The 12,461-nt window shown below is 45.5% G+C and overlaps 1 protein-coding gene across 11 annotated transcripts in view; it reads right to left on the bottom strand.

Annotated features, from left to right (window-relative positions):
• DLG1 (discs large MAGUK scaffold protein 1) overlaps positions 1-10,112 on the bottom strand; it is a 187,632-nt gene extending 177,520 nt beyond the window's left edge. For 10 of the 11 annotated variants that reach the window (XM_069975081.1, XM_069975083.1, XM_069975082.1 and 7 more), the window contains exon 1: positions 9,551-10,111. In XM_069975081.1, the coding sequence (XP_069831182.1) occupies positions 9,551-9,569 (19 nt within the window). In that variant the 5' untranslated portion in view covers positions 9,570-10,111. Of the gene's footprint in view, positions 1-9,550 lie in introns of all 11 variants that reach the window. The other variant, XM_069975086.1, reaches the window with a different exon arrangement.
• Between the last annotated feature and the right edge of the window lie 2,349 nt (positions 10,113-12,461).

The following is a 12,461-nucleotide window of genomic DNA, read 5'->3' as shown; positions in this document are numbered from 1 at the left end:
CATTTAAATGCAGCTGTCAGGTTTGACAGCTGCATTAAAATGCTTAATTAGCCGGTGCTGATAGACCGGAGCGGCAGCATTTAAAGCGGATCACAGCACGACCCCCTCTGGACCCCCCTAGTACCGCCATGACATACCAGAAAAGGGTGATAGCGTCGCTGCGGGTCCTGGAGCTGTGCAGTGGGATCAGGGGGTATACGTTCCCGCTGTACAGCTCCAGGACCTGCAGCGACGCTATCACCTTATCCTGTAGTCCCTGCGGCCTCCTCCAGAGACCAGGGAGCTACATGTGTGGCCGGTAGGGGAACATGTGTGCCAGAGTAAGAGAAGGAGGAAGGCTATGTGCACTCCTGCCTTAGGCACCCCCAGCTGCCCAGTCACCCCTCATCTGTATCTGCACTACTACTACTACTACTACCAATCCCCTCATCTGTACCTGTACGACTACACCCCTTATCCAAGTTACACCAGGTCTGACCTACATACACAAACTCCATTATTAACAACAAAATTCAATGTTTGGACATTACTGTACATATCTCATGGCTATGACTTACAATCACCACACAAACCACTCCCTTTTTTACAATCAATTGTCTTAGTTGTTATAATAATAGGTTGACATGCCATAGTTTCATGTATTTCACCTGTAAAAACACTCGGGCAAGTTTCATAATTTTTTTTCTCATGCATATAAAAATTGCATAAAAACTCTAAATAAAACCACACCATATAAAATCCAGCCCAAAGCTGGGTTCACACAACGTTCATCTATAATCTATGTCAGCATCCCATCAAAAATGCTAGCACACAGCAGCAGGTCCACTCACCTTAATGGCCCAACATACTCAGCTGGTGACTACATTCCAGACACTTTTCACTCCTACAAGTTTTTTTTAGCTGCGCTCAAAAATGTAGCAAATAAGTCACTGAACAATATTTACGCCAAAAATGAACCCTCTAACTGCCCTGTCCAACCGGGTTGTCATTTTCCCCCGCGTCGTGACACCACCAGGACTTGGGGAAAAATGCTTTTCAGCGGAGTTCCCGGAGCCTGCAGCACAGCGATTTGAAGGCACGTGGAGAGGTAAGTAGTGTTTGGTCAGTTCCCCCCTGCTGGCAGCCAGTTTTTTTAAGTAGCTGGACTTCCCCTTTACATGTATTGCCCTTCCCTGCTTTAGACACAGCCTCTTCACATGGGTGGTAATTATCCAAGTGCTTAAAGTTCTCAGTAAAAGCACAGATAGTAGATAGGGACGGGGGAAATACAAACTTAAACAGGTGGCCAAGGGTGATTATTTTATTTTTCGCATAATGTCTGTTTTCCATGACAAAAACATGCAATTCAATAACAATTGTTTAATCTGGCTGCATGGTGTCTATGAAGTGTGACCTAGAGCCTCAGTAGCCTAGGCCCGCAGTACCTCCCTCTTCTTGATGCCCACCCTACAAAAGAGAGGCGCTGCAATCCTAGGGCACAGATTCTCTAAACCTCGCCTCATTGCCACTGTGCCGCCAGATTAAAAATTTTTTTTACAAAAAAGGTCAGCAGCAGGAGACATCTGGACCCAGGGACCGAACGAGGATTGATGGCAGCAATGCAGTACCACTGGTTTGGGGGGGGGGGGGGGGTAATTGCGAGGTGCCTGCAGACTTGCTTTAATGCCTGAGCACATGGAGGATGTCTGAAACTGTTTTCTCCACATTTTGTTATTTTTATTCATTTATTTTAATAATTTACATAATTCACAATATTTTTATCTTTACCATGGGGGAATTTTCTATGTTTTCAAGCAATCTTCATATTGTTATCCCCTGACAACAGTGACCTAATGGCTAACATTAGATCATTCTTACCAGTGATCTGTATAGTCAGGCACAGAGAGAAGACAGATCATGTCTATGCATGCCTTTAGGCCCATTGTAGTGAGGAAAGCCCTGTGATAGGAAGCCTGTCAGCTACCTTAAGCAACTGTCCTAATTTGGACAAGGACATCTCCACTTCGGACATGGCTCTTAGTATAAACAACGTGGTGGTTGATTTATAATGACAAGGAAAGTATTATTTGAGTTTCCTGTCTCAGTACTGGATCGTGCTGATTGTGTGACAACTCAAGCCTGCCTATAGCTTTACATTCAAGCGAACCAAGAGCTGACAATGAGTTGCAGGTATAAGGCCCAGTTCTGCAGCCTGGTAATTTTGTGTAGTCCCCATGGGATGGATATATAATATAAAAGAAAATATTATGGTAAGAAACATGATTTCATGGATCCTACTAATCTTTATTTATAGGAAACACAATGAGAGAAAGTACATGCATCAATTCGCATCAGGTCAGCCAGTAAGTCAACATTTTTCTCTAGAAGCTTTTTCACACAGCAAATTTAAAAATTAGATGTAAATTTTTAAATTTCCTACAGGGCTGGGCATGTTGTCAAAATAATATACATGTTATACTTACTTTTTCCAGTCCCTTACAGGTGCAGCTGCCTCTTCCAGGTTCATGTACAGAACTTGACTGCTCAGCTAATCAGTGAATGAAGTGGGACAATGCTGCTCCACTGATTGGCTGAGTAGGAAAGTCCTGTGGTGTTGTGACAACAAGGAACCCAGCAGAGTCCTGGCGTGGCACCTGCAAGGGGGCATCGGGAGCCCTAGCACAGGTTGCCAAAGTAAAGAAAGCGAAAACTTCAGTGGCCAAACTTCCATGTTAATTGGGCCTATGGAGCCATTCATAATAGGTGCTGGAAATTTACGACAAACTGCACTTTAAAAAAAAAAAAAAAAGTGTGAAAAGACAACTAAGCTTAGAATGCATGGGCTGCACAGACATAAGCAGAGAACCCCAGGACAAGATGATTAACAAGAACGATCAACGATGTAAACGAGCGGCGATCTGCTAGATCGCAGCTCGTTTACTGGGCCTATTCCACGGCCCGATGATCGTTGAGCGAGGGCTGCAAGGACATCGTTACCGATGTCCTTGCAGCCCTTGCAGCAGCAGTAATACATTACCTGTCCAGGCTTCTCCGCACTGTCTTTATCTCAGGGTCCCGCGCGCTCTATCTTCTGAATGGCCGGTCAGCTGACAGGCCACACTCAGCCAATCACAGGCCGCGGCGGTCCCGGTCTGTGATTGGCTGAGCGCTCCGTCAGCTGACCGGCCATTCAGAAGATAGAGCGCGCGGGACCCTGGGATGAAGACAGCGCGGAGAAGCCTGGACAGGTAATTTATGATGATGCTGCTGTCAAATAGTCGGTCGCCCGCCGCGCACCGCTATTCAACCGTAGCGATGCGCGGTGGGGGAACGATGATTTTAGGTCTGGCCCTAAATGAACCATCAGCCGATGACACGATCAGCTGATCGTTCTCTCTATTTCACCGAACGATAATCGGCCGAATCGGGCCAAATGGGGCCGATCCGGCCGATTATCGTTACTGTGGAATAGGGCCCTAAGCCTTCAAAGTAAGGGGGGTTAGGGTAGTAAGTAGGGTTGACGCTAATTTTCGCTGGTAGGAAGCAAGCACTTTGATCAGCCAATAAATGATAGGATACCCACGACTTTAAAGGGAACCTGTCACCCCCCGTGCCGGGGTGACAGGTTCCCGACCCCCCGTTAGAGACCCCTATACTTACCTCATCGCGCCGGGTCCCGCTTCTGAAGATGGTCGGGTCCCGGAGATCTCAGCCGCTGCAGTCCGGTGCGCGCGCTGAGAGATGAGTCCAACACCCATAGAGAATGACAGGAGAGTCCAGCGCTCCGTCATTCTCTATGAGCGTTGGACTCATCTCTCAGCGCGCGCGCCGGGCTGCAGCGGCTGAGATCTCCGGGACCCGACCGACTCCAGAAGCGGGACCCGGGGGGATGAGGTAAGTATAGGGGGCTCTAACGGGGGGTCGGGAACCTGTCACCCCGGCACGGGGGGTGACAGGTTCCCTTTAAATCACGTGCACAAAACATAAAACAGAAACACTGAAAAGCTGTTACAGTCATACCCTAGTAAAGACTAGTATGGCGATTCTCAAACTTTTTCTACTGGAGCCTCACCCAACAGACCAAGGCAATGCCTGGGCCTCACCATCTGTGGTATAAGTCCATTTAAAAGCTGACAATAATGCAAGGGCTACCTTTTACCCGTCTCCCAAGCTCTATATGCTATTAAAGCAAGTACAAAATAAATTAATAATGTTGCTAAAACTGAGATTTTTGCATAGAGTTGTATTGGGTGTGTCAGTTACTGTCCGTACTAGGGCCTGTCCTTTTTTTTGCGGAACGGATTGCAGCCCAGTACACAACACGGATGTGTGTATGGGTCCATTGAAATACATTGGTCCTATTTTTCTGCGGATCCGCAATTGCGGACAGGAACAGGATGTGTGAATAGGGCGTAAGGCTGGGTTCACACTACGTATATTTCAGTCAGTATAGTGGTCCTCATATTGCAACCAAAACCAGGAGTGGATTAAAAACACAGAAAGGATCTGTTCACACAATGTTGAAATTGAGTGGATGGCCGCCATTTAATGGCAAATATTTGCTGCTATTTTAAAACAACGGCTGTTGTGTTGAAATAATGGCAGTTATTTACTGTTATACGGCGGCCATCCACTCAATTTCAACATTGTGTGAACAGATCTTTCCTGTGTTTTTAATCCACTCCTGGTTTTGGCTGCAATATGAGGACCACAATACTGACTGAAATATACGTAGTGTGAACCCAGCCTAAAGCTACATCTTCCATAATTGGCTACAATGTAGTCACTGAGGCAACAAAGCACAAAACACAAACTTCACACATCATATGGTATTCACTAAAAAGTAGGCATCACTGATGGCTACTAGAGAAGAGCGAATCACTCATCTAAATGAAGCGCTTTGTTTGATTAGTGCCTAACTTATCAAGTCGTCTGACGGTCAGCGCTGCTCCACTCCCTGCCGCTCCACCTTGGGTACCGGGGAAAAGCTGGATCCAATCCTGGGATGTTTCCCAGGATTGGATCCAGCTTTTCCCAGCATCCTGGGAGGAGAGGCAGAGAGTGGAGCAGCGCTGAAAGCCAGACAACTTGATGAGTGGGGCGCTGATCAAACGAAGCGCTTCATTTAGATGAGCGATTCTCTCATCTCTTGTAACTACCTTACTATCTGTCTTCAAGGGGTATTCCACTCAAACATGTTGCTGCCCAAGGTGAGGCTAACAATTCATTTCACACTTATCTATTCAGTCTCCTTCTCCCAGTTCTCAGCTGCTGACACAAAAAACTGTGCATGAGTAGAGATGAGTGAACCGGGTTCGGGTCGATCCGAACCAGAACAATCAGCATTTGATTAGCGGTGGCTGCTGAACTTGGATAAAGCTCTAAGGTTGTCTGGAAAACATGGATACAGCCAATGACTATATCCATGATTTCCACATAGCCTTAGGGCTTTATCCAAGTTCAGCAGCCACCGCTAATCAAATGCCGAAAGTTCGGGTTCGGATCGACTCGAGTATGCTCGAGGTTCACTCATCTCTAATAAGTATAGAAAGTTAGTCTCACCATGGGAAGCAACATATGAAAAGTTATATTTGAGTGGAATACCCCTTTTACCTCTTAATGACATATGCCGTACCGGCACGGCATACGTCCGCAAAAGGAGTCACACCGCTCTGAACTGCCTCGATCCCGACTGCTATTTGCAGCACGGGACGTGGTTATTAGCGGGACGATCACCGCTCACGCTAATTAAGACTGTTAGATGCAACTTTAAATGCATCCCATCCCTGGCGTCTAGTGGCGGGATCGGGATGCCATCACGGAGGGGGGATCCCTTCATCTCACCGAGCCGGGCCTCAGCGTCGGAATGATGCTGTTCCCGGCTTGGTATTCTCTTGTATTGGCCTGTAGCAGGCCAAAGCAATAGAGCACCGATTTGATGGATCGGTGCTGTGTAATACAGCTACACTGATCTCTATGGGAGATCAGTGTAGTTGTATTAGAAGTCCCCCAGGGGTCTAAATAACCCCCCTTTTCCTATTTTATAATTAAAAATAAATAACTAAACGAACATGTTTTCTATCGCTGCATGCGTAATCACGTGAATTATTAATATATCACATTCCTGATCTCGCACGGTAAACAGCGTAAGCGGAAAGACACGCCAAAGTGCAAAAATTTAGCATTTTTGGTCGCATCAAATCCAGAAAAATTGTAATAAAAAGCGATCAATAAGTCGCATATACGCAAAAAAGGTACAGATAAAAAGAACACATCATGACGCAAAAAATGACACCTCAATCAGCCCCATAGACAAAAGGATAAAAGCATTATAAGCATGGTAATAGAGCGATTTTAGGGAACTTTTTTTCTGCAGAGGGTTTTATTTTTTTTTAAAAGCCATCAAATAAAAGTTATTAAAGTTACATATCGTTTTAATCGTACCAACTTGAGGAACATATATAACATGTCAGTATTTCCAAAGGACGAATGGCGTAAAAACTAAAAAAAAAAAAAAAAAAAAAAAAAAAAAAAAAAAAAAAAAGAATTGCGCTTTTTTTTTTTTTTTTCAATTTCACCGTGCATATAATTTTTTTCTGGTTTCGCAGCATATTTTATGCAAAAATTAAGTCTGCCAATGCAAAGAACAATTAGTGAGGCAAAAAATACGGGCTCATGTGAGTTTCTAGGTGAAAAAATGCAAGTGCTATGGTCTTTTAAACAAAAGGAAGAAAAAACGAGAACGTTAAAATGAAAATTGGCTCACCTTAAGAGGTTAAAGTATGTTCATAGATAGTGAGTTTGCAAAAAAAATAAAAAAATCTGATACTAAATGCTACAGATTCTCCTGTATGAAATCCTCTGGGCATGTTCACATGAATTATAGCCGCAGCCTTTTTGGTGCTGAAAGGGCAATAATTTCTAAATTAAAAACCATGTGGCATCACCTTTGAAAACCTTGCTCCCAATTATTCCAGCAGGAGGCAAGGAAGCAGTCAGAAAACTGACATGTCACTTTTTTCCAGTGCACCACCTGAAGTTCCAATTGAAGTCAATAGGCGCTTCAGGGGTGCCACAAACACACGCTGACCCTGGCTCAAAGAGGGATGTAGCACTGCACACAGATGTGGGATATGTCTGTGCGCACATGCACTCTGGGTACGTTTATGGCACAGATCCAGAGCCATATATTTAAAGGAGAAGTCCGGCGAAAATTATTTTTTTATATGTTATTACTTATGGAAAGTTATACAATTTTCTAATGTACATTAATTATGGGAAATGCTCATATACTGCTATTTCCCTTAATTTAGTGTATCAGGAAGTGTTAGAATTATCTCTGAAGCAGTGACGTCACGACCAACGGTGTAATTCCTATGGAGTGTCCAGCAGGGGGCGCTCTATATATAGAAATCAATGAGTACCATTGACTTCTATATATAGTGCGCCCCTGCTGGACACTCCATAGGAATTACAGTGTATGTAATGTAATGCACTGTACTGTTGTGACTTTATGAATACATTTATGGAATACTTTGGGGAGTAAGTGTCCTTGCTCCCCAAAGTATTCCATAAATGTATTCAATGAATACATTTGCAGGGCACCGAGCAGGGAGGGAGAGAGGTGCCATCTACCTCCCCCCCCTTGCTCGGTGATGGGAACATATACAAAGCACTACTCCCCCATTATCTGCAGATAATGGGGGAGTAGTACCTGTGCTATCCCTATCACCGCCCGCGCCGCCGCCGCTCACACAGGGGCTGCTATTCATGCCCCCCGCCGCTCCCCCCCCTCCTCCTCCTCCCGGCATCAAACTTACGATCGCGCCGCTGATTCCCCGCCGCCCGCGCCGCTCCTAACTACCCGCCCGCTCGCTCGCCCGCCCCGTTCCTGGCCGCCGCTCTCTGCTCATGCCGGCCGCGTCAGCCCGCCCCCACCCCGGCCGGGGACACCAGGAAGCGCCGTGCTCCCGGCCGGGGGGGTGTGTGGGCTGACGCGGCCGGCATGAGCAGAGAGCGGCGGCCAGGAACGGGGCGAGCGGGCGGGTAGTTAGGAGCGGCGCGATAAATAGCAGCCCCTGTGTGAGCGGCGGCGCGGGCGGTGATAGGGATAGCACAGGTACTACTCCCCCATTATCTGCAGATAATGGGGGAGTAGTACTTTGTATATGTTCCCAGCACCGAGCAGGGAGGGAGGGGGGAGGTAGATGGCACCTCTCTCCCTCCCTGCTCGGTGCCCTGCAAATGTATTCAATGAATACATCTATGGGATACTTTGGGGAGCAAGGACACTTGCTCCCCAAATTATTCCATAAATGTATTCATAAAGTCACAACAGTACAGTACAGTGCATTACATTACATTACATACACTGTAATTCCTATGGAGTGTCCAGCAGGGGCGCACTATATATAGAAGTCAATGGTACTCATTGACTTCTATATATAGTGCGCCCCCTGCTGGACACTCCATAGGAATTACACCGTTGGTCGTGACGTCACTGCTTCAGAGATAATTCTAACACTTCCTGATACACTAAATTAAGGGAAATAGCAGTATATGAGCATTTCCCATAATTAATGTACATTAGAAAATTGTATAACTTTCCATAAGTAATAACATATAAAAAAATAATTTTCGCCGGACTTCTCCTTTAATGCTGCATTCACACACTTACTTATAGTGACTTTTTACACAGCATTAAACCCCCAGGATATAAAGCACATCTAAACATACCATAAACCAATAGAAATAAGTAGCTGAACACAAACTCCTATTCATCTGAAATCTTCCCCTTCACATGCTGGGCACTGATATACAGGCAGAGACTTATGCAACAATGTATTAACATTCTGTATAGGAAGAAATAAAGTTTTATACAACAGAATATGCAACTGTGACAAAACAGCCAGGATATAATGTAGTGTTTCCTAACCTATGGCTCACAAGCTGGAGCCTGACTACAACTCCCAGCATTCCCTCATCTGTTAGGGCATTATGGGAGTTGTAGTTTTACAACAGCTTGAGAGCAACCAGTTGGGGAACAGAATAGAAGTGCTGGACAAGACAGTGACAACTCCAAGGATCTGACATTTCACAACCCTACATTGTTACTAAGACGTAAAAAGAGAATTCCTGCCAGAAAAGCCTATTACCCCTGAGCAGGCAATGACACATGACCTGTCTGCCTGCACTCAGGGGGGTTACTCTGCAAGGACAAAAACGCTTCAAGTTTCTGATCACAGAACAGACGCTGAAACTTTCAACCAATCAGAACTTTTCACAAAAAAAAAAAAAGTAGTGGCCTCTTTGTAAGCGAGGAAAGAGATCCGTCCAAGACACACAAGGTGTCCCATTCACTCACACGGAGGAGGCAGCACAGGCTGGAGAGCTGGGGAGTGCCCAGCCATAAGCTACGTGGACAATGAGTGGGAATGGACACCCGTGGGCACAGGTCAAGGGATGTTATAAGCCTTCCACTATAGAAAGTTAGGAGTCCCCCCTATGATACAGAAAACAACAGCAGATCAGTGCCCCCACACAGTAAACACTTTAGTATCAAGACACACACCTTGCTTCCTGACAGGCATGGTGCCACCCCCTGACACACACACACCAACAGGCTGCTGCTGCCAGGAGGAGGATGAGCTCGCCAGCCCCCGGAGCCCTCAGCTGCACACTCCACCGAATAACGCCTGGGCTCCAAACTGCCCCACCTCCCCGAGCAGGAGGATACTGAGAGCTCTCTCGAACACCACCCCCCACCGTCAAGCAGTGGAAAAGTCCGGTGCTATGCGGGATGCCGCTCCCGAGACTGTTCCAAGCACTCTTAAAGGGAGGTTCCCAACTCCAGGATTTCCAGTACAAGTAACGTGAGCAGAGCTCAGTGCCTCTCAGTCCACTAGGGGGAGGAGAAACGGGACAAAGTTGTTGATGACGGAGCTGAGGGCAAGTTGTCGTCTTCTCCGCGGCTGCTGAGAAATTGTCGCTGCAGCCCAAGCGCTAAAAAGTTATTCTCCACAAACGCCTCTTCTTTGCCTTAAGAATTTCCTTTCCCTCCACTTCTTCTTCTCGTCTTTCTCTCTGTCAGCACCCCCGCCCCCACCACCTCCTTCTCCTCTTCTCCTCTTCCACCTCCCTCCTCCTCCTCTCGCTCTCCCACCGTTCGGAAACCCAAACTTTCCTCCAAAATGGCGCCCCGGAGCTGACTATGGCACACCACGTGACCTCCCCTTTTAGACCTAGCCCCGTCTCCTCCAATCAGGAGTGAGCTCCGCCGGGCGGCAGCGCCTGCTTCTACCTTGGCAAGAGAGGAAAGCTTAGGAGCACCGAGTCTCTTAAAGGGGTAAAGTTAAGCGGGTGGATCACACTTCACACCTTTTTAAAGCGGCAATCCCGCGAGCTCATCGGGACAGAAAGCCGCAGGAAGTTATTTCCTGGAGTCTAGTGATCGCTGCCATAATAACGCAGGGATGAGAAACACTTCCTTATTGAAACCTTTCCTGAACTGTTCTCCCACAACTTACAATATGATGTATCAGTAAACCGTAGATTGGAGAAACAGGCAGAGCTTAGCTACTTTACAATCACTTCTGATTCAGACTTTTTAATCAATTTTTGTTCCACTTTTTCCGGGACATGGTGTTAAGTCTTTTTTTTTTTTTTTTTACTGATTAGAGTCATATACTAAAATGTGTTCTTTTTTTCTAATCTTTATTTTCTGACGGTAGTTTTTTTATTTCACTTTTTGTACATTGTTATGGGCACTGCCATCTTGCCTGAGCTGTTCTTAACAGCATTTTTGAAGACATGCTTTACGACAAGACTCATGGACTTCGCTAACAATAGTCAAAATCTGTCCCCTTGAATGTGAAACCTCACTGAGCATGCTCTGTGACCTGTAATAAGGTCATTTCCCAGATGCTGCGTTTGTCTCCTCTATCTACTGATTTCCCATTTCACTGAAATGCTGTACAGATCACTTTACAGCAGCCTCCTCTTATCGCCACAGACAGAACAGGAAGTCTCAGCTTAGCTTTAGCCCCAGTGGTGAGAATGAAAACTGCAAGATCGCGGGATTATTTTATATTATAGATAGAACAGACGCTGAAACTTTCAGCCAATCAGAAATTTTTGTTAAAAAAAGTAGTGGCCTCTTTGTAAGCAAGGAAAGCGATTTGTAAGCGATTTGGCAGAGTGCTGAGAGGGGGAGGATAAAAGAAGTAACATGCTCTCACTTTCCCTGCTCCAGCGCTGGTGAAGGTATCCCGCAGCTCCTGTCCTGGCTGCTTCTGGAACTTAATGTGTCACGTCTCAGGTCCCGCTCTTACCAGGAAGCGGCTGGGGATAGGTTTTGCAGAATACCACACCAGCACTGGAGCAGGGAAGGTGAGAGCATGTAGCATGTTACTTCTTTCATCCTTCCCCTCTCAGCACTCAAAAAATCACCTCAGTTTAGAATTCTCCATAAGGGTGAGTTTACGCTGCAAGTTCACAGCAAAATCCGCTAGGGATCTCTTCACTGTCACTTTCAATGAGATTACATATTTGCAGCGGAATTGTCATCCAGCTGCTAGTATGTATAAGTCAGTCCCTTAACCTCAGCCAATCAGTGTGCTGCCTTCGGGCTGTGCGCAGCCCCAGTACTGACAGTTGTGGCGGTTACTGGCTATCACTGACATCCGGGACGTCCCGTGGGATGGCACTGGCGCAGCTCCTGCACCCTTCTCAGCGCTGAGCGGGTCCACCTCACTTATTTTAAAAATAAAACACTTAAAAATGAATAAGGATTTTATATATCATAGCATGCATAATTGTCTGATAATAATATTATAAAAATTGTCTGATAACAATATTATTCCCACACGGTAAACTGCCCAAAGAAAGAGTGGGAAAAAATGCAACGATTGCCAAGATCAAAAATTTTCATCTAAATAAATATGATAATAATAAAAACTGGAGATTATGTCCCAACCCAAGTAGGTAGAACAAAAAGCTCACCGGAAAGTTCCCACCGCTTAACCCTTTGAGGACCAGGCCCAAAATGACCCAGTGGACCGTGCAAATTTTCATGTTTTTGTTTTTCCCTCCTCCCCTTCTTAGAGCTCTAGCACTTCCAGTTTTCTATCTACAAGCCATGTGAGGGCTTGTTTTTGACAGGAATAGTTGTACTTTGTAATGGCATCTTTCATTTTACCATAACATGTATGATGGAACACCCAAATATATTATTTATGAAGATATAAATTGGTGAAATCGTAAAAAAGAATGCAATATGGTAACGTTTGGGGGGTTCCTGTGTCTACGTAATGCACTATATGGTAAAAGCGACATGATACTATTACTCTATAGGTCAGTCCGAACACAACCATATGCAGGTTTACACAGATTCTCTAATGTTTTATATATTTTTTAAATTAAATCCTTTTTTTGGCAAGTAATTATTAATAAAATGGGCCTATTGTGACACTTCTGATCAGAGA

This window comes from Dendropsophus ebraccatus, chromosome 6 (genome assembly GCF_027789765.1).
Source record: "Dendropsophus ebraccatus isolate aDenEbr1 chromosome 6, aDenEbr1.pat, whole genome shotgun sequence".
Taxonomy (NCBI): Eukaryota; Metazoa; Chordata; class Amphibia; order Anura; family Hylidae; genus Dendropsophus; species Dendropsophus ebraccatus.
This window is presented reverse-complemented; position numbering and strand designations above follow the sequence as displayed.